The sequence below is a fragment of the Simochromis diagramma genome, unplaced genomic scaffold (genome assembly GCF_900408965.1).
Source record: "Simochromis diagramma unplaced genomic scaffold, fSimDia1.1 OVJJ01000205.1, whole genome shotgun sequence".
NCBI lineage: Eukaryota > Metazoa > Chordata > Actinopteri > Cichliformes > Cichlidae > Simochromis > Simochromis diagramma.
Genome location: NW_024386782.1, coordinates 9,388,670 through 9,411,465, shown reverse-complemented (window position 1 = coordinate 9,411,465; position 22,796 = coordinate 9,388,670). Strand labels below are relative to the sequence as shown.

Here is a 22,796-nt window from a genome sequence, read left to right as displayed (position 1 = left end):
TGATCTTACGATGCCCCCACTCCACCACCCCACGCCCCTCCCCTCTCTCCATGGCACCCCGTCCTACAACAACCCACCCCCAAGTTCGAATTAAGAATTTATTCCAACCAGCAAGCAGCTTCTCTCGACACGTGTCGGCAGGCCTGATCAAAGGTGGGCACGCTTCTTTATCAGAGTGAGGGAGGCTGTCAGAAATAGGAGGACATTAAGATTGAATAACCTTCACACGCTTGCCAGCACCTCATTATTTAAAAATCTGAAACTTTTCTTTTTTTTTTTTTTTTTGCCGAGAACCTACCATATATAGGTCACACTACATTCTAATGCCACATGTGCCTCCAAGTATATCCTCCTCTGTGAGGATGGGACTCGGGGCTCTCCGCTTAAACCGTCACATCCACTGATTCGCCATCATTAAAGAATATGATGCGGCGACAGGGCTGTGAGCTTGACACTTGCCAGATTGTTAATAATTGTCAAGAATTTACATGTGTGTGTGTGTGTCTAAGTCTAATTATTAATTATTAAGTCTAATTATTAGTCAGTCATTTGATGCATTTTAAATTTGAACACCGATTAGCAGAGGTGTTTGTCAAAAGCCATTTCTCTTAGAGCACTAAAGACGAGCTTAAAGTGGTGCACTGGCAGAAAGTGTTTGGCACCTTGTTATAAATTACAAATAAACATGTAGTATTTTTATGAAAATTTTATGATGCACGCTGAGATGAAGATAAGAGTAGCAAAGGAAGGGAGAAAAGGTGTCAAACAATTACAGGAGAGGCAAGAACAAACAACGGAGACAACAGAGAGCAGCTCATGAAGCAAGCAGCACATATAATCACAGGTATACAGATGGCATCATCCGCCATTAAAATCTCTGCACCAAAAAAGATATGAGCACACAAAGAAGAATGGAAATCAAAGAAGCTGAATGAGAAACAACATTTGAACACACCAAATGCTCTTTCTCTTGTTCAGCCATCTCACTCGCGCTCTCACAGGCAGTGATAATATTGCACGGAGCGCCTTGCTATGCCATTAGTGCAGTAAAACATCAAAGGAAATGAATAATAGAGAATATGATTTTCTGAAGTGGTGTAGTGAAAGAGCCTTTTCCTCTTCCTGCTGTTGCGAGCCCTGCAGTACATTGATCTGTGGGCAGCCTCAACCTCAGCCAGAGCCAGAGTCTCAGACACCGCACCAACACGCTACACTACTCCACACTAGAGCACCTAGCCACCCAGACACCCCTTCAGATCTCTGAAACTCTTCTATTTGCCTCACTCCACTCCACTTTGACAGAGCTGACACAGTCTTCTAAAAAAAAAAAAAGAAACAAAGAAAGAAAAAAGCCTCAATCTGTAATAGCCAAGAGCAAAAAAAAAAGAAAGAAAGAAAAAAGAAAGGGATGTATATATAAAAGAGAAGAAAAAGCACTGAGCATGTGGTTATAATTACACACAGGCAGCGCAGTGGTAAAGCCAAGCTGCAGATCTTAAGCCTGCTCCAGACTCTCTGGGTAAAAAAGCACACTGCCTCATTAAATCTCAGATATCACACTGTTCCTGCCCCTCTATACTATGCATAATACTGTCTATCTTTTAGAGGGCCTCTTTTGTTAGCATTTCTCCTTTGCCTTTGCTACATATCAAACATGAATAAGAAACAGGATGCAGGGTCTGCAGAATGCTTGCAGAGTCACAGAAGAGCACAACTGGGGGTCTACTTATGAGGCAGATCCTGACACCATGTCTGGTGAAGCCCTTAGCTTGTCAGAAGTCTAATGGCTATTGTGGCCCTGTCCGTCAAAGCAGCAAACGCATGAAAATCAGGTAAGCTCTTTCTGCTGCTTTTCAGTTTGATTTTATGAGGACTTGTTGGGGCATTATGTAGAATTACTGCATTTTAAAACTCAGACAGGTGACAGATAGGCAAAGCGAAAGCTCGCTGTATCTTAAAAGTTCATCGCTGCAAACAACTATTTCCTCATTGACCATTCGTAAAGCTGCATCCTGAGAGGAGGTTAAAAAATAAATCAGTCAAACGAAGTCAAATGAGGAAAGTGAGAAATTAATTTGTGCGCCCTCCTGATTTCTCCACAGGCAGACATCGATCATGTGGCGGCTGTCTCCCCTCGCTCTGGAGATAGAGGCGGTGCAGAGACGGGGAGAGGGGAGATTCGTGTGTCTGAGGGGGTCGTTGTAATCAGGCACACTCATTAGCTCTGCTTTGGCTCTGGATGACAGGAGGTCTCCGAGGCAAGTCTGCCTCTTATGCCCAGTCCTTCATCCCTTGAGCCGGGGTTAGATGGGCAAAGGAGGCAGATTCTTTTCAAAGAACCACCCACCAATAGCCATCAATACAAATTAACACAGCAGAAGATGTATTGGCCCGGCTATTTAGTTTAGCCATACACAAATATGTGGCAAAAGGGTCTAATAGTAAGTCTGATGAAGAGGAAAAGCTCAGTCGGAAACATACAGGTCAGATAGCAGAAAAGTGTATGTGCAAAAACTGCTTCTTACTAAATCAGTGCAGGAACCTCACATCTACCTTAAGATACCAGCTAACAAACAAGACATCAGACAAAAACAGTTACTGAGTACTAGTGAGCAAGTGAGTTAAGCCAGGATTTACTGCAGTAATGCATACAGCTCCTGTATTTTACACAGAGGCACTCAGAAAGCTATGGGTAAATGCTGGACTAATGTGGCAGCCTAGGAGTACCCAGGGTCCCCAGCCTGCTGGGCAAAACCATCCATATCGGGTTTAAAATAACCACGCCTGAGACTTAACCTTTACCAGAGACAAATGAAATGAAAATATACAGTGTGGTGCATCAGGAGCAGGCTTCATTCATAGGGGGCTTTCTGCTAGCCTGACCTGAATTACCGCTCTGTTCCTGGAGGGCCACTGTGAATGGCACGCGTGGAGACAGGACACATTCATCTGCGTAGCTCTATTCTACATCATACAGAGGGTTTGGAAACAAAGAGCGTAAAAAAAAAAAAAAAAAGAGGCAAGAACACACAGAAACACAAGGACAGCTATAGGCACACCTGCATGCGTGCACACAAACACGGAAAATGCACTAAAGCGCTTGAGTTATAAAAAACACATGCAACCATTCGGTTTACAGCAAGAAAACCTCAGAAACAGGAAGCACATACTTTATTTCATTCTGATCCCAACAAAAAATTTTACAGACAGACGCACACACATAGGCGCACACACACAAACGCACACAGAGACACATGATCCACTTTCCAGCCGAAAATGATGAAATATGAAATGGAGCATTACCGCTTGGAATGGCAGTCTGCCCAGGACTGTGCTGGTCCTCTGTCACATTGTCTTCTACTGCCAGAAAAAGAGAAGGGGGAGAAACAGAGGGAAAGAAACAGTTAACAGCGAAAAACAAGTTAGACACATTGAGATTTCCTTCTTTTCTATTATTTACTATTGAGATTTTCTATATGGAAACTCCAGGAGATTTCAGCAGCTTTCCAAAGCTCAACCTGTGGTTTGGCAATCCTCACAAGCCTTTCATATGTATGAGGTTTGGCAACGAGGCAAACAGCCACCCACGTAAATAACATATTGGACTGAGTAATGACGTGATGAATTATGAACGTCTCCCATGAAACACACTCCCAACATCAACAGTGACCAAGTGAAAAATACCTTGATGACTATATTAGTAAGAAGGTTGCACGGTGCACTGGTTAGCTACGTTAGACTGGCATCATGAAAAGAGCACTGCAGCATAAATATGGATCTTCCTAAAGCTGTGATCCTGTGATCCAAAATGAAACCTACAGTAAAGTATACAAATGTAATAAGACGCCAACAGACACATAGAAAATAGATGCAGCCAAAGTGGCTGCAAAGTGTTTTTGCTCTTTAACAGGGTGGGCGACAAAATAGTGACGGCTTGATCGGCACTCGCATCTGCTCATTAGGTGCATGGCAGCTAAACCACTTTTGACTTTCTGACAACAGCACCGGCCTTGAAAAACACGACTTATGTTTAGTAAAAGGTAGGAACCTTTTACATTGGAGCCTTTTTGGAACCGGTGAGAGTTCCTCGTGGCATGTCAAGTACAAGAAATGAAATGGATTTTAACAGCGGGAAGAGAACAAAAGAGTCTCCCACCTGTTCCATGTAAAATGAGGGTCTCACTGAGGACTTCTTACGCCTCTGCGTTCCACCCCTGCAGTTGAAATGCATTCTCCATTATGTCTTTTCTTTCTAGCCTTTCATTTTCCTGGGCAAAGAGGAAGGGGGAGTCTGACAGGACCTCCCAGTAGGGGAGTGTGGCAGTGACTGCCAAAGCAGAAACTGGCGCACTTTTAAAATCGCACAAAATATCCTGTACTTTGCATAATTAAGCCAGGATCCTATGGTGGCAGAAGCCTTTTCCACAGGGGAGCACAAGTTAGTGTCAAGTGGGGTGTCAAACTTCAGTGAAAAATGAAGAGGAAAGTGTCGAGCTGTTTCTTATGAAGACGGCAAACGATGGAGCGACTATGGTTCGCTGTCATCCGGTGTCCAGCCAAAAGTGAATTTTCAAGGAACTCCAATATAGAAAAAAAGAATCTTTTATTCAAAATAAACTTGTAAAGAAACGACAATGTAAATTCAGTTACATATAGGGATGTTTTCCGAATATCTTGAATATTTCCCCGAGCAACAATTATAATTGATGTAGGAAGAAAATATGCAAAACAAATGGTCATGGGTCTAGCAATTAATTAGCTAAATCAATTAAAAGTGATGGAGCAGACATAGTTGGACACCGTGGAGGTATATATCCCTCAGAGCCTCCAAAGAGGACTGTTTCAGCCAACAGAGAAACCTTGTCCTCTTAAAGGAGGCCTTAGTGGCTGGCGCCCTGAGAGTTTAATGAGTTTCTCTAACACCGTTGAGCGCCTTGCATCTAGAATCATTTAAATGGGCTAGAGATAGGGGGTCCTAATAAATCCCCCATGGTTCTATCAGAGATTGGTGGTGGGAGCTGGAGTTTTTGTTTTGATTACCGTCCCTGTTGGTGAGATGAGGGAGTTCAGGCAGAAAATTCTATTTTACATTGCCATAAGAACTTAAACATTACAGCGGTTTGCGATGATTTGTCACCACGGTGAACTTATTAAAAGTTTTGCCATTTAAAGTAAACAACTTCCATCACCGTGCAAATTCTTTTCTCATTTGCACCTGTCTGCTAGATAATTAATAGCTAGCTAGGAGCAATCATAGAGGGTAAGCTGTCAAGTCAGGCCAAACTCCTGTGACGTTTCCTTCTAGCTGGACATTTGATGAACAGTCATAACAGTACATATATAAATAGGGTGGGCACTTTTAATTAATATACTCTGAAGCTCATGATTACCTCATAATGACTTCAGCTGACTGCAACTCAGTCCACACTGCTGTAACTGCATCACTGCTATCAGTTAATTAATGTTTGACAAGGTACAGTGTATCACTCAGTCAGTGACAAACTGTAATCATGCTGCAAGGTTTTGTTGATACAATACCAAACACACATGGGACCATTTCAGCACAGCTCCTTTGATTTTCAAAATGCAGAGCAGGAAAAACATAATCCCACAACAAGTGGCACAGCATTAAAGGCCGCTAATTAACACAATGGCCAAACACACACACAAAAAAAATGAATGTGGAGTAACTGTCATTATATCGTGAGTGACAATTCCCAAGACGGGACGCTTACTTTTTAGGAAATGAATTCATTTTCTATCGGAACAGAACGAGGAGCAAAAAATAAAAAAATAACACAAAACGAAACAAAAAAAACCCCAAAACCCTCACAACTGAACAACTGAAAAAATACCCCACGCTAATTTACATGCGCACAAACCATGACACGCCATAACAGCAACAACTAATGGCTTAACAGAGATGAATAAGGCAGAGTCGCAGAAGCTTGGACTTTTTCAAATCCATCAAATGAATTCCTGCTGCTTTGGGAAGTGTGTATATGCACAGATACGTGTATTTAATGTCCTACATGTCTTGCGCTTTTATGCGAGCATTGCCACAAATTTGGTGTGTCTCTGTTTGTGTGTGAGGGTATCTCGCAGCACTTCTCAGACATTTTAAAAAAAAAGCCCTGAGTGTGTTCCTGGATATGCGTGACTCATCTGCTTGGTTACAGCCAGCTTGGACGATAAAGTGCCGAACACAATGGCTGTGTAATCCGCCCTGACTGACCGGGAAGGAGACGCTCGCCACAGGGACTACAACTCAATTTAGCTCGGGTCACGAGGTCAACGCTCCTCAATTAGGGTTGGGGAGGGAGGGAGGAGAACACACACTGCACATGAATAACTTTCTTAATGAGCATTATTTGAACTGGTGATTGGTGTCATAAATAATTTGCAATAGAGGAGCATGTTAATCATGTTGCATAATATTTATATTCTATATTTTGCCTTGCATTGTAAGCAAAAGAAAAAAGAAAAAGAAAAAGAAAAGAAAGAGAGCGCGAGAGAACTCCACTAGCAGCACTATAAAAACGTCACAAATCAATAATCTCATTATGCAATTATTGCAACTTCAGCTTCCAAAAATATTAATGCTATTCATAAATGCAAACGAGACAAGAGGAGAGGGGAAAAAAAGACAAGAAAAAGAAAGAAAGAAACCCCAGAAATGTAGCATTTCATTTGCGGCAGTGGAGGAAATCCGTCATTGTCTCTGAATCAGAACTCTTTCTCCATGTGGCAGACAATCCATGACAACAAGAGAGACACATGCCATGGAATAAGAAGACATATCGGCCAGCTCCCGCGACACCCAGTCCGACACACTGAGCCGCATGTCAAGAGCACTGACAGCCGTGCTAATGGGATTTTTCCATGCCTCCATCATAATTTCCTTAATGATAATACTATCCATATTTTTGTGTCACATTAGAAAAGTGTTAATGGGTGTTATGCCACAGATCATTAATTGTGAACAGACTGGAATACTGCAGCTTGCTGTAAACTAAGAATAACGCACCTTTTAGACATGAAAAGAGAAAAAAAGAGTGGACTGTAGCATGCGTCTGCGTTCCAGCTGATAAAATTAAGATTAGACATTCAGACCATTTAACGGTGAACATACTGCAAACAGGCTGCCTTAAAAAAAACAAAAAAAACAGGCAAGTGAGTTTTTGACTTGTTTCCGACTAAACTACAGAAGCTTTAACCACCCCTTCACACTTTTATTTATTTATTTTTTGTACATACACAGACCTATGCTTCAAAGTACTGAAGAGAATAGGAGTGGGAGTGGTTATGCGTGTCAAATGTTCAATTTTGTTTTCACTAAAAAGGAAAAGCTTCAAATTTTATGGCCAATTTTTTTGATTAAGCAAGTAAATATTTGTTTCAGTTTTTCCCGAAAGGTCTGGTTTCAATACCAGAAAAATGTCAATAAAAACTTTAAAATCAAATTATTATGCACAAGCTTAGGAATTCAACCCCTCCCCCAAAACAGACAATTTAATCATTAATTTTATTTTTACAGGCCTATTACAGATTTTACAAATCCACCCAGTGCATGAGGGGTATATTTAAAGTGTAAAGTGATATTTCCTGTCAAGTATATTTAAAGCACGATAACCTCCTGAGATCACTCGTCTGGTGATGAATTTGAGTTTCTTAAAATCATTAAATATTTACGGTGTACATGGCACAGCCCTGATTTCATGGCAATCACCATACCTAATGGAAATGGTGCAGAAAATATATTTATATATGCAATTGACAGACCTGGAAACTTCCTCCTCGGCCAATGAACACATCAGTGCCAAGACCTGAGAGTGTAATTTGCGCTCCAAATGAAAATATCAACCGCGTCTCATGTTATTCAGGAAGTAGTGGAGGACAGGCAACGTGGCAGTCATCATGCAGGATTTGGAGTGAGATCCTCCTTCCTCGCTGCTCACCACTGACTGAGGCAATGTGCTGACCCAAAGCCTCTGCACATCAAAACAAAATTACAATGTGCCTACAGTTGAGAAATATAGAAGGCTCAGGATTGAGTAAATGTCAGTGGCTGGGGTGAAGTGTTTGCATATAAGCGAATGATGTATGGTCTCGTCCTGTGCCATTTATTCCCCCAAGCAATAACGTAGCCGGATCTGTCTCTCAGACTTAATTGAAACGGGACTTGTAATGTTGCCCTTTTCCTCCATGGGACCAAAAACATAACCTCTGACTCCCACAAGCAGCCAATACTGAGCAAGTGGGTGTGTGTTGGAGGTACACAAGGGAAAAAGGAGTGCCAACTGTCACAGCATTATTTTCTCATCTTCTCTACATGCACCCCACGTCCATACTATCCATACCAGTCCCTCAAAACGCTGCACATGATGCTCGTTCTACCTTCCCACCACGTTCCATCGGCACCTCTGTTCATTCTCTCCTCTGCAGAACAATGCGTTCTTTCTGAGCAAAGGGGAAAAAATTGGAACGTTCACATTGACCACTGCCTCAAGACAACCTATAAAAGTGAAATCTGAACTCGGAGATCCCGGTCTGCTCGCGAAAAGACACAGGAATAGGAGTCACGGGCTCACACGTGTATGAATGTGAGCGACACAAATTAGGAGACGCCACAAAACAAGAAACTACAAATAAAATGACCAATGATGTCTTCCTTGAACAATAGGGAAGAATAAAGTGTCAAATGTCAATTAAAAAAAAAAGACAAACAAAGTTATTGTGGACATCTGTATAAGTTTATCTCTGTCCCTGAGGAAATAGATGGACAAAGAACAATAAATAACATCTGCCTGGCCTTCTTTGGGTCCGATCCAAAACAAGGGAATATCTATGACGTATCTGCATTTCTGCTCCGGTTGAGCAGCCGGAATGAAGACATAAAAGTCACGATGTTCCGTGCTCCACATTTTCCCCAATTTAAATTTTAGTGACAATAACAAAACAAACAATGTCATCACTCTGACTTCATTTGCATACTGATTTGCTCACTCTGCATCCCTCTCTGCCGCACACTTAGATGTACACAAATCTTAACAGATGTTCTTCTGAATGCACACACACACTCTCTCTCTCACACACACACACACACACTTGTAGCATGTAGGCATGCTGGCAGGAGACGATTATATGTGATATGTCTTTTGAGAATAGCAAATGTCACACCAACTAAACAAGAAAAAAAAAATGCCAATGCCAATCTGCTCTGAGAAAATATGAAATCTATGTATGGAGCTGTTTACCGCGAATAGAGCAGTGCAGGTCTGGAAACAGAATGTGACAATTTTAAGATGTGCATGCACTCACATTTCCACTCTCTCCTGGGTATTGATTTAAAATGGTGGCTGCATGAATGTACCACAGACCATGTAATCTTCCTTTGAGATGAAGACTTCCGAGAACGAAAAGGGGGGGAGAGAGAAAGGGGTCCACAGACCACAAGCTGGGAATGTGAAATTGTGGACAATTATTTGCTGAGCAAAATACAATGCCTGCCAGATGAACTGGAGCTCAACCTCCAAAAACCTACAGCTCCCCCCACTAAAATGCTACAGAGAAAAGTAATGTGTGAATATGTGTGTGTGTGTGTGTGTGTATGTTGCTCTCCCTTTCTGTCTCTATTTCCCTCTCCCTCCCCCTTTCTGAAACTCTCACAGACATGTACACTCTGTGACAAATGGTGGATCAGATTACCACCAAACCAACTGTTTAAAGAAGAAGAAGGGAAAAAGTGACCAAAAAGGGGAGTAAGAAAAAAAAAAAACCCAAATAACATCATAGACGTTACCGATGAAATTCAGCTGTTTTCAAGCTTTAAGCAACCTGACTGATAAATCCAGAACTTTTTCTTTTTCTTAATGAAAATGTCTCATTAGTATTAAACGTTGGGTAGTATTTGCACCTCACCACACACTTGCGAGCACGCACATCACAGCCCCCCTCCCCAACGTATAAAATGTTTCCTCTTTGAGTTTTCAGACGGGGTGAGTCACGTGACTGTGCACCCCATTCCATCAGACGGCTCAAGTTCCGACCAGGAGCGTCTTTAACGCATCCAGATGTTCGCCAGCGTCGCGCTGCACTGTTGCTCTTTAAACGTATCCCTGCCCCTTCTTTAACTCTCATCAGTATACAGTGAGAACCGAAAGCCGAGCATGTTTTTAATTTTTTATTATTATTAATATTATTAGTATTATTATTTATCCCCCTCCGATGCCAAGTACGTAAACAGTCGATTTCATGCGCAACACAAATAGGAAGGAACACTTCGAAATGCGTAAAAAAGAAAGGAAGAAAGAAAGAAAGGGGTGGGGGGAGAGACAGTTACATTTCACGAGCATTCAGTTCATGCTCGTCCACATTTTGTGTCATGTCCTTAAAAAGCAAAATGTTTTGAGAGCCACCAAACAGGCTTATCACTTACCTTTCAGTGATCTTGGTTTAGCTTGCTTGCGGCGCGACATCCTATAGAAAACGCTGAAGTTGCTCAGTTTCTGCCTTACAATTTGTGTAGGACGGGATAGTCTAAAGGTATAGTCTCTCTAAAATTGACTGACCAAAACCGCGGCTGCCTTTTTACCATTACATAAAGATGCAACTTAGCCCCGGCCGCGCCGTCTGTACACGAGTTTGCTGTTATTTTGTGATGAGTAGGTGGATGTTATAAAATCCAATTAGCCCGATCGCTATAGGCGACTTTATTTAGTTGAGCTAGGTATCGGGAAAAGTGTGAGAATATAGTAATCCCGTCATGCGCGTCCATTCTCCGGGAAAACACACACGCGTGTAGGCATGATGTTCGTTTAGAAACAAAAGCGCAATATTTGCTTTTCGCTTCTCATCTCAAATGCATCCGCGTGAGAAAGACATCAGCAAAACGCCTCCCGTGAGTGTGCAAAAATGCAACAAAACCCAAAAAAAAAAAGAGGAAAAAAAATGACAATAACACTTTTCACTTCATATCCACCTAACAGCATCAAAACTATTGCAGACTCTTCCTTTTCTCACTCCAGTCAGCTAATCATGAATTAGGTTCGGAATCTGATCTAAGTCTACGTCTAAATTGCTCTTAAAAAGAGGATGAAGAAGCAGAGAGAAGATGGAAGCTCCCTCCTCATCACAAACCTGCAAGGTCTTGGACTGCGCTGTCGCTCCGGTAGTCCACATAATAATGGAAAATGGAAGCAAGGCCCCCAAAGCCATCAGGATGGCTCCAGAGGGGGCCCCTACCCCGCAGGGACTCGCTCTGTACGTAATCACTGAGGAAATCATTGTCAGCCTGCCTGCACTCACACACAGACAGAGAGGCATGATTAAAATCCTAGGGATCATGGCAAGATGCGGATTGCTGGATCTGCTTGTCCCCGGATCCGGAGTCGAACTCTAAACCCAAAGTCGGCTTGCTCACCCTGGCGTCTCCTCTGCCTCAGCTCGCCGTCGGCCACTCTCCGTCTACGGCAGACGGACTGGTCCCCCTTCTGGTAGAAATGGTTAAGCAGAAAGACATTTTCTCTTTTGCTGTTGACATATATGACATGTAACGGCACGCGTGGAATTGGGATATCGAGTATACTTTAAGATTGAGGGATTTTTAACGTACTACGGACTAGAACTATTACAGCCTATCCCCTAATCATTTCAGTGTTATTCATGAGAAATACATTGTTTTCTTCCATTTCAAATAAGAGGCTACATAGAATGAAAACAACCCACTATAATATTAATATTCCGTGATTTCTCTTCTTTTATCATTTCTTTAATCATCACTTTAGTGTGTCTTAATTTAATGATGTTTGAAATGGCTCTTTTCCTTTCTTTCTTTCTTTTTTCCTTTCCCCTCTTATCAAGATGTTCACAGCGGTGCACTGGAATACACCCTCACCTGCATGTGGAGGTCCATGCCCCAAACCTACCCCTGCTACGTGAAAATGAGATCCAGAGAGGAGCCCTGCAGTGGGCTTCTCACTCTGCACTCTTCCCCTCTGCAGGCTGGAGGCTGCCTCTGCCAGGGGCCCCATCTAAAAATCACAGTCACGCAACTGCTTTCCACCACTTTCAGTGCATTCTTATTTGGACTGATCCACAGAGCCAAATATAAGAGGAAACCAAAGGTTTTTTTTTTTTTCAATTGCAATCCTAAAGGGAAGGAGAGAAACAGTCAGTCTGGATATACTCCCGAATACGGGCTGGTGTAGAAGAAGAAAATTAACAGCAACCTTTGATAGCCTTTAGTGTGGCCAAATGTAATGTTGTTAAAGAAAATTCACTATAAAGTCAGCTATAACTATAAAAGTTAATGATGTGGTTGTATAATAATGCTGCTCTTATTCTATAGGGCATACCCAGTTTCTCGTTGGAGTTCATAATGAGGCAATACTGTTACAGGCATTTAAGGTAATCATCTAGTGAGAAGTAATGCACAAGTAATAGAAAATTTAGACCTACATGAAGGGAGAAGACGTAGCTATTAACTGACAGCCATTATTATGCTCGTGTTTTAAAGAGGCCTTGTTGTTTTCCTTCGTTTCTCCCCAATCAGTAGTAAATGCAAGGCTAAAATATTCTAAGATATGGCTTTCGATGTATATGTGATGTCAAAGCTTTCCTCGGTTTGTAATCGCAGTCCACACCTTTTGCTTTTGGAATAATCTCCCCACCCACATGGTGCCATAAAATGCTCGAAGAAGATCAATAAAAGGTAGTATGACAGAGATTGACACGAGGTGCTTTGGTAAATTCAAAGCCCTCACAAACTACAGTAAAGTTGGTAAACACACTCATATAAAACATCTATTTGTAGGTGCTTGGAATCTGTCAGGAGGTCTCAGCTGCCTTAAAACTTCAATCTTAACAATGCTCCAAAGTTCCCCCCTCGGTGTCTCAGCGCTCTGTCAGGCGGCTCTCCCAAAGTTTTACCACCTTGCCTTCCCCGCCTCCCCCCCCCCACACACACACCTCCTCTCACAAACACAAACAAACAGTGCTCTTCAGTCCTCGAGGGCTCTTTGCTACTTTCATTAGTGACAAAGCAAGGCTTGACTCAGAGCTTGCACTGTTAAGTCTCTAAGTTACAGTACACTTTTCCTCAGAAGTTGTTTTTTTTCTTCAAGTAGAAGAAACCTCATGTGAGGAATGTTGCTCAAGAAGCTCCAAAAAAAAAAAAAAAAAACGTGTCTGACATGGCTTCCCTCTTAGGGATACCCTTATAAATAAGGAAAGGAGAACCATGTGGAAATTTTGGGAGCAAATAGGCACAATGAAGATCATCACAAATGTTTTTTTTGTTTTTGTTTTTTGTTTCAAGTCTCATCTCTGAGGAGAATGGAAAGGGGAATCAAACAAAGTTATACAGAAAAGATGACATGTTTGCAATGAAAACAACGCAAGCCAGGAAATTTCTATTCAGCGCATAAGGTCATGCATGTACCTACACGTGCCTTCAATATTCAACTATTTTCTTTTGTTTGCATAGGCCTGCATTGTAGCTTCACATGAATCCATTTGCATAAACATCAATCCCCAATATTGTGTTGTGCTTCCAAAAGTCATTATGTGGACTAGAAGTCTTTGAAATGCTATCAAATGCACAAAAGCACAGTCTTTTTTTCCATTTTTATTTTTTTTGCCACGGTATTTGTAGTAAAACTGAGCAGTTGTGCAGAGATTTTTTTTCCCCCCATCTCCCGTAGATTTTAGCTAGACATCGAGGCACCACAGCGAGCGAGCGTGTGCTGCTGCATCGCAGATTTCACTCTGCCTCTCAGCAGGGTGAAATGTTCCCCAGTGGAATTCATGGTCCTCGGGTGGTGGGATTCTTCAGCAGTTCCTTTTGACCTGTGGCCTCTTCAACCTCTGTCCATTTGGCTCTAACAGTACACTGTCAAAAAAGGGAAGAAAAAAAAGTAGTAACTGGAGTTTAAAACTCAGAGAAAGTTTTAATCCCAATGAAGTGTCTCCCGTAGAAGTAATAATCACTGAAGGCTATTTAGTAGAATATTCTCACAAATGGTGAAAAACGGCGGCTTAAAAGCATAGTCGGTCAATTACGCTCGTTAGAAGAGGGCAGATACACAGACGTACATGTACACCAACCACGCACAATCACACACTCACACACACACACTTGACTTGCCTCATTAAAACCCGTCCAGCTACTAGAACTCAGAGATGTGAATGTTTCCCTTGAGGAGTGGGGCACGTTCATTTTGAGAAAGGCAGAAGACTCGACTTTTTTCTCACTTGCTTATAATTACAGAGATTGCTGGAATGCATGACCCTGAGAATAAGGCTGAGTCCTGAGAGAGCCCACCAGAAGCATCACCATCTTCAAGTCTTGCTCTCCATTGTGTGTCTCCCTTGTTGGATGCCACCCACACCAGGCATGAGTGAGGTCGAGGCAGTGCCCCCAACACCAGAGGAGCTCCTCCCCAGGGACTTTACACTCTGCTCCAACAAGCCAAACTCCTGAGGCTGAAAAAAAAGTGAAGATAGCGAGTGACTGAAAACATTGCCCTCTCCAAGCAATGAGGCATTTTTTTTCTCACAGTAAACTGATTAAAAAAAAAGAACAAAAACTACATGGAGAGCTAACAATCACAAGGCTTCAGAGTTGGCAAGCAAGGCGTGAGTGCTGCTTTCCAACTTTACTGTTATCCAAATTGTCAAGCAATTAAACTCTGGAGCAAAAAAAAAAAAAACATCATATGCATGCAGTTCACATAAACATTGTGTCCCCCACTACCAAAATAAATAAATAAATAAATAGTGCATGTCATTTCAATAACTCTGTGGAAACGACATTATTGTTTCATAATTTGAGAGACTGTGTATTATATTGAAAAAAATATATAAAAAGAAATGGTGACAGCCGTACTGTGTCAACCTCCTTGAAAACTGAAGGATGTCAACGGAATAGAGGAAATGTGGAGTGAGTGGACGTCGTCAACGGTGACCTTCCAGCTGGATATCCACAACTTCCATCTTCGTAAGCCAAGGAGCCCCATGGTGCAAATCCCAAACCAGGTCATTAGCACAGTGGTGTCACCAGACAGCAGATCATGGGCCAGAGAGGGAGTGAGAGAGGGACTCCTGGCACTGTAGTGGCTGCTGTGCAGTTTGACATTCAGGGCTGGCTGATCTATGGGGCTGGGGAGACAGTGCCCTTGCTCTGGGTCTTCATGAGGAGAAGGTCCTGGCAGTTTCCCCCCTTACTTACTCCATCATAAAACCGAGGGTCACGAGATGTTAGATTCGCATATATCTCTCACTTGGAACGCTGCGACCTGAATTGTAGGGTCTTAGCATGGTTTGATAACTAAATTATCACCCGTGGCGCTGGATCAGGCAATGAAAGGTGGTTAATACCATCAGCTAGCTAATTGCTAGCATGAAAAATTAGCAGACAAACTAAAGCTCTAGCATTCACCAGCTGGCTGCATTGATGTCCAGAATATACACCGGCTAAAATTACTTTTCTAACAATAACCTCCACAGTGATGCGTTACTGGCCTAAAGAATATTATTTGACCACAATGGGATGGTTTCATAGTGTGATCAAAAATTATTTTAGAGGTTTTATGTCCTTCTCAAATGGTTTTGACCTCAGCAGCCCATCTCTCGCAAATGGTGACCACTGTGAACATGCCAAGAAAGAGGATCCCCAGGGACGTTACCATGAGCCAAGGTGAACATAAAAATCTCCTGGTGAAAGATGGACACTTTCCACTTGGCACCACCACATGAGACGAAAGGAAGAGACAGCATACTTTCATACTTTCAACACTTTTTTTTAAAGAGAAATGAGAGTAATTCTTTTTCTTGCTCATTACCACTCTCTCATTAGGAGATCTTCACTTTAAGGTGAGATCAAGCATGCTCACCTCTCTATATGGTGCTAGTTAACTAGGCTGCCACACATAGCTGTGCTAGCCCCTTCTCATACAGAACATTTTACACAGTCAGACAGACACCTGGAGGGGTACCGGTGTCTGGTTATTCGGTTCACTGGATTTCACACTGAATTAACAAGTTAATGAAGCATATAAAATTAGAAATAAATGTATATCATGTATTACTCAGTGTGTCCGCTGCCTCTATACTGTTTATAGTTTTTATAACCTGGTGAAGAAACACAAACATGCACAGTTCGAAAGTTGTTGTTTTTTTGTTTTCCTGAAATGTCACACACTTGCAAATTGAGTGACTAAACAACGAATTAAAGGTTTTTTGATTATTCTGCAGCCTTATGAGTTATAGTGTAAATTAGAAGTAGTGATCTTCTCATCAGAATGTCCCATTTACTTCAGGATTTTCCCTGGAAAATAGGCAGTTGTTGTGTAGAGTGACTGGTTGTTGGAGTTTTGTGAAGGCATGCAGATGGAGAAGGCTCTGAAGGATTAGAAGAAGCCTCACTTCCAGGCCATGAACGCATTATTCATCCCATCTCCTCCTCCTCCTCTTCCTCCTCACCCTTCTCACCTTCACCACTCCCACCCACCCACCACCTTTTCATGTCCCCTGATGATTCCTTGGCTTCTCTGACAGTTGCAGCCACCTCTCTCTGGACTATGGTTGCAGGAGCTGGGAGTTGGTACAGTGTTAATTAAAAGAAAAGGTTAACACACTTGGGGTTAGCAGAAGGTACATTCAGCAGGAGGCTCCCTTGGCAGAGCAGCTGCTCGCTGTTTCCTCCCACAGAGACCCCAAGGAAGGGAGTTGGCAACCTGGGACAGAGGCCAGGTGAGTGGGGGACACCAGAATGAATAAGTGACTGTGGCATAAAGGATGGATTTGACCCTCAAACTAAAGATCAGCCAGTAGGTGTACTGAGTGGTTCCGCTCACCTGTCCAGCGCCTCCCTGCCTGGGCTTTGGCTTTGAGCTGATTAGTGTGTCCCAGAGAAGGTCTCACCTCCCTAAACACCTCCCACACACACACACACACACAAACCTTCGTTAGACAGCGGGATGTGTGCCAGGCCCATTTAGAGGAGAATGTCAGAGAGGTAAGGAGAAACAGATAAAAAAAGGCAAAATGAAGGGAGACAGAGAGGAACAGAAATGGCCTTTGGTGGACACCAAAGAGTGGGTCAGAGGTTTCTGTGAACCTGAACGTGCAGAAACGTTGAATCGCTGAGATTAGAACATTGCCATCCCGCACAGCTGTTGTCACTGACTGCACAATATGTGATGTACTGTCTGTGGGAAATCATTAAATAATGATAAATTATCACTTGATATCGCTCAACTTTGCCGCGTTATTTTCCAAAAACTCCAACGTTCACAGGGGAAAACTGTTGACCTAGTTTAGAAGAGTTAGGTGTTTTGCATCAACTGGGAATAAATGATAAATGGATTCCCATTTAGCAGCAATATTTTAAAGATTAATTCATTAAATTACATTAAGAACTCTGCATCTGTTTAATATTCCAGTAATACGATTTTTTTTATTTTACAGACATTTTATGTTTGGATTTTGGTTCTTAATTTTCACAGTGAACACAACAACGCACAAAGTCATTTTAAGTCTTAACGCAAACGGCTCCCATCATTCACCATCTTTGGTCAATACATTGTGACAATCAAACATAGCTCGCTGATTGCCACTTTAATTAATTCCAATAAATACTCATGAGCTTTTAAGACAAACAAGAGGGAGTGAAACAGTTTTTCCTTCCTTTCCCCCCCAAACAAGCAGAGATAATTAAACATCTATCCTCAGAGAAGAAGTGTTCCCACTGGAAGGTTGTTTGGTTTAAGGATTTGCTCAGTGGTTTGACTCACTAGGGACTCTCCATTTGAGTCTCAAGGTTTTATATCTCTAACAAGGCTTTAATTGCCAAGGTAACAGACCACCTGATTAAGCCTGACAATAAGTCTGCTTTATCTGCGAGGTAGGAGTGAGCAGAATAGATTGCAGGGATGAGGAGGAATATTCAAATTTAGCTATCAGAGAGTCAAGCATTCACTGTTAATAAGGTTGTGGCCAACAAGCAGAAAAAAAAACATATTGTATGGTCGTGCACTTGCCTAAAACATTCTATTTACTGCACATCAACTTTAGAAATGCACACTTCTTGCAGGAAAGATCCTAATTCTACTGAGAGTGTGGAGGAGGCGGCACTCAAAGCCTCAGGTCCCATGCCATGTGCCCTCCTTATTGTAACGAGTGCATTTCTCTCCTCAAACTCTGACTGGTGAGTGTGTCAGGGAGGAGGGGTATTCTTCAGAGGAGACAGGGAGCGTATGGTGGTGAGAAACTCTGTGTTAAAGTCCCATCTCTCCTGTCAGAAGGCTGACACAGGGCATCCAGGGACACGGGGCCTTTGGAGCTCTGAGTCTGGACAATGGCCTAGTTTCACCCCCCTCTACTACTCCCCTCCTCTCCTATTCCCTCCTACAATATACCACCTACAACAACACTCCTCAGCCTCCCCATCTCATCTGTTCTTTACTGTCATCCTGCCCTCAATGAACTGCCCTTCTCCAGCCCCTCCTTTTCATCTTCTCCCTTTGCCCTGTCCTTCTTTCATTTCCTGTTTTTACTTGTTCTCAGAAATCTTCTAAAATCTCGGTACGACTTAAGTCATTTTATAAATAGACATAAAACAAGTGCTGTTTCTGTATTCAGCAAAAAACTGGTAGAGAATCCCAAAATCAGAGCTCATACTAATTTGGTTTTGAGAACACGTTTTCACTGTGTTCGCCTTGTTTTTCCTTTAGATGGATCACCTATGAGTCTGCGTGCGTGTGTCATCATAACAAAACTGTAGCAAAAGTTACCAGAAAGGAGGTTTTGAGTATTTGTCTATGTGAAATAACACTGTCACAAACTTTACAGGACGGCAAATTTGATCAAAATTAAGGCAGAATTCAAACTGGCCGTGGGCAGTAATAATACTACAAAAAGAAGAAATACTTTAGTTATTTCTCAAATCTGGGAAATTACGGCATTACAACAGCCAAAACATGAAAAGACAGCTTAGAAAAAAGAGAGAAAAAGTGAAATTATGAGCAGACGAAGCCATAAAACATCTAAAGTCCAGGCACTCAGAGTAGTTTTGAAAAAGTAATAAGTAAGTCATTATTTTACAGGGATAAAGACATTAAAAATTAACCAGTGCACATATTTAAACAACTTAACTCAATTAAATAAATACAATATCAAAGAACATAACAGCACTGAGTACTTAAGTACTAATGACTTTTGAATACTTAATGGATGTTGATGGATGACTGAAGTGATCTCATGGCGAGATGGTGAGTTGAGTTTGCGTTTGGTTGTTGGTTGTCTCTGCTCGTATGTTAAGAAGTAGAAAACCCAGAAAATAAACAACACAAACTCATTTACTCTTACTTTTTATGTTTCATTTTCAGTATTGTCTCACATATGTTGCTGTCCAGTACGGCACGTTTATGTCTATGCACTGAATTTAGGAACGCTATACTATACATTTTCATAAACTACATACTGTATACTGTAAACTACTTAGCATTTTGTCAAGTCTCGTGCACTTACTTTTTAATTCGGGTCCACACATTCTCTTTCAAAGCTTTGTGATATTATAACACTGCTACTGTATACAAAGGACTTATCTTATCAACCCAAAAATAATATTCAAAGCACCTCTGTCATGTGAACATGTTGTACATGTCACTTTGAAAAATTCAGTCTGACATGGAGCTTCAACTCTTGCACTTCACATCAGGTGGCGCGTATGTGGCTATGGAAATTTCCCATGTTAGAATAACGCTCCCTCTCATTCAGTCTCTCTCACGCTCTCTCTATCTGGCAGGTGTAAATGGTGCAAGTTTCTGTCTTGTTCAACACCCATGCTATTTTGATGTGTTGGCAATTCCTTTGCCAGACCAATAACTCCCTCACACCAACACTACTCTTTCATGCTGCCTGCTTTATTCTCATTCTTGGGGGAATTCTCCCGAGATACGTAGTGTGCCTCTTAATTTCCCCGGGGATGCATGCGGGAAACATACACTAGTGATTTTCCAAGGATGAAACACAGGGAAAACATTAGACCACAATATATCATGACATCTACCGCTGCTAGGTCAGATAACCAGTTAACTGGGTTCCGCAACTTGTCACAAGTCCGCATTATACACTCCTTTTTCTTTCCTCGTCACCCAGTTTAGTTTGCTCTTTTGTTTTCAGGCCGAGGGTAGAACAGCAGAGCGCTGAGCAAAATGCAGCCAGTCAGTGCTGCATGGTAAAGGAAAATCCCCGGGAGGCAACGTGGCCCGGTGGGTTTGGTTTGTACACCCGTCACACACATCTGAAGGGGTGACGTGCATCACTGCTCCACTGAGGGAGAGCCTCTGCCATGTTTACTGTCATGTTCCAAGGTATGCTGCGTGGCTTCAAACACATCAAACACATCTACAGGAATACAGATATTGGGAATGCCATGGGGATCCACACGAAAGGGTACAGACGTACTCCTCAAAACACACATGCCCACAACTCTGTTACGAGCGCTCACAAACCGCACAAAAAAGCAAATCCACTTTTAAAAATGCTGTTTTATGTATTAACAAATAGTCAGTAATTGTGATGCAGACTGGTTATCCACAGTGTGGCTTAAAAGTGGATAGAATCGATTGTATTGTGTCTCATTCATTCTTAGCATTGTATCTAAATTTGACAATATGCCGTTTTTGTCTCTATAGTTGTTTCCATAGTAACAATGGCAACAGTTACACCTAGGATGTAAAAGGAGATGATACAGCCAGTTGAGCCTTTGTTCAGATTGTGATGGCTGAGTGGAAACAAAAACAGTCGTCTACAGCTACAGTATTTGACAGTTTTTGTGTGTGTGTTTTGCGCTTATAGCAGTGTCGCTTATTTCCCCTTACATCCCTTATCTTTACTATAGTTTCTCATCAGATTAACAGGTGATATATGATGCAACTGATACCAACAGAATATTGACATACGGTCAAAAACATGTTGTCTTTCAGCTCAATCACGAGGCTTTTGGAGTGCACTACCACACAGTTGTGCTTGATTTATGAAGAGTCGTCCAGACTGATTTGACTAGCAAAGTGCTCCCCTCCCGGCCTGCTGTGTGTAGTGTTGAAAAAGGCTGAGTTGTTTGCTGTGCCTCTAGGCGTGAGGATGAGGGGGAGCAGCCTGGAGTTCCTGCCTGGCTCAGGGGGAGGTTGGACTGGATTAGACGGCTGACAGCTGGGCCACATCTCTGGAGGCGCAGGGCGGAGAGGCCCCCTGTCTGACTGCCTCTGCACCAAGTGTCAATTTGAGCATGAAGGAAGGATGGAGTGAGCCAAAGAGTAAGTAAGTGAGCAAAGTGGGGCCACTGGTAGTCCTGGGTGGATTGACATCAGCTGTGCATGGGCCGTGCACACCGTTAAGCATCAGGAAACACACTGTTTATTTAGTGGGTTTTGACTTGGGGGCACAAACGTGTGCACACTCGAACAGACACACCGACACAAGACAAAGTACTCTTACGAGGTTGCAGCTCTTGACCTCTCTAGTTCTGGCCGCGATGTTCGTTGCCACCGCTGCATGATATCGGGAAAGCATATTAAACAGGTTGAGCTATTTAAGTTGGAAAAAAGAAAAAGTGGTTTTGCTATTAGCTGCATTTGCTTCAAAATCAAAGTGCAATCTTTTCTTCACCAAATCAAAGCTGTTCAGTAATGCAGAAATGGCAGTGAAACTGGCTCGCCTCAGGTGGTATCCTGTACAATTAAGTGCAATCAAGAATACAAACTACTTCAAAATCAAACCCACTCCTATTTTATTTCTATTTTCAGTGATGGAATATGTAATTAAATCTGACTCCTCTAAGTAGTTGCATTACTTGATAGGCTGACTTTGAACATTTGCTCCTACTTCCAGAGGAGATTCTTGATAGATGATTTGATTGTATCATGCACAACAACTGGCATAATTTTCTTCAGCAGCACAATGTTAATATGAAGAATGTTCCAGTGCCTTATGAGAATTTTCTATAATAGGTTTTCTCTAATCCTGGGAGACTGCTTTGTGTATTTCCTGCACTGAGACTTGGCTATCACTGGGACGTGGGATGTGGGCCGGAGTCGACTTTATTAGCTGGTGATGTTCTAATGTGATTTATTTTTATAAATGAGAGAGGGGTGGGAATGCAAGTGGGGGTGGAGGCCAGTATGCAAATGCGGACCCTCATTAAACACCACCACCACCACACAACATTATCTGCTGCTCCTCGGATTGTTTGCGTGCATTAACGAGATGCAACCGAGTCGGCTAACTAATGACAATGTAATGATCAGAGCATTTATAATAAAGTCATCAGAAGCCGTGACACTTACACTTTTGATGTATTAGCATGAGCTCTACCACCCATACACTCCGGTGAACCCAGGTTCCGCCACACTTTTATCCATTTGAGAAGTGGGGAAGTGATTACACATTCAACTTTAGACTTGTGACCCTTAGAGGCAGGAAACAACTTATCTCGTCTTTACTTTTTAGCCAGAAACTTTGTGTTTCCACTTTTAGTGAGTTAGAATTACAAACTCCACTGAAGCAGCTGAAATCTTTGAGGCCAAGAAAAAGTCTCATTGATAAATATAGGGACTGCTATTTGTTACTCCACGGAGACATTTTGCTGCATATATTGTAAATATCCTGTTCTTGCCCAGGGTGCTAGGGTCCATATTTTTGGACTTTATCGAATAGACTTTTAGCATGCTTAGAATGATTTAAATTACGTACTACAAATATTTAATAATATACATTTTCATTTTCGTTCCGCA

General features: G+C 42.1%; 1 protein-coding gene across 5 annotated transcripts in view; it reads right to left on the bottom strand.

The window, feature by feature from the left end:
• LOC120727362 (zinc finger protein 521-like) overlaps positions 1-11,296 on the bottom strand; it is an 88,789-nt gene extending 77,493 nt beyond the window's left edge. For 2 of the 5 annotated variants that reach the window (XM_040021598.1, XM_040021606.1), the window contains exons 1-2: positions 10,439-11,133; positions 3,304-3,360 (exon numbers count right to left, since the gene is read on the bottom strand). In XM_040021598.1, the coding sequence (XP_039877532.1) occupies positions 3,304-3,360; positions 10,439-10,478 (97 nt within the window). In that variant the 5' untranslated portion in view covers positions 10,479-11,133. The other 3 variants (XM_040021615.1, XM_040021622.1, XM_040021601.1) reach the window with 3 other exon arrangements.
• Positions 11,297-22,796: the final 11,500 nt, after the last annotated feature.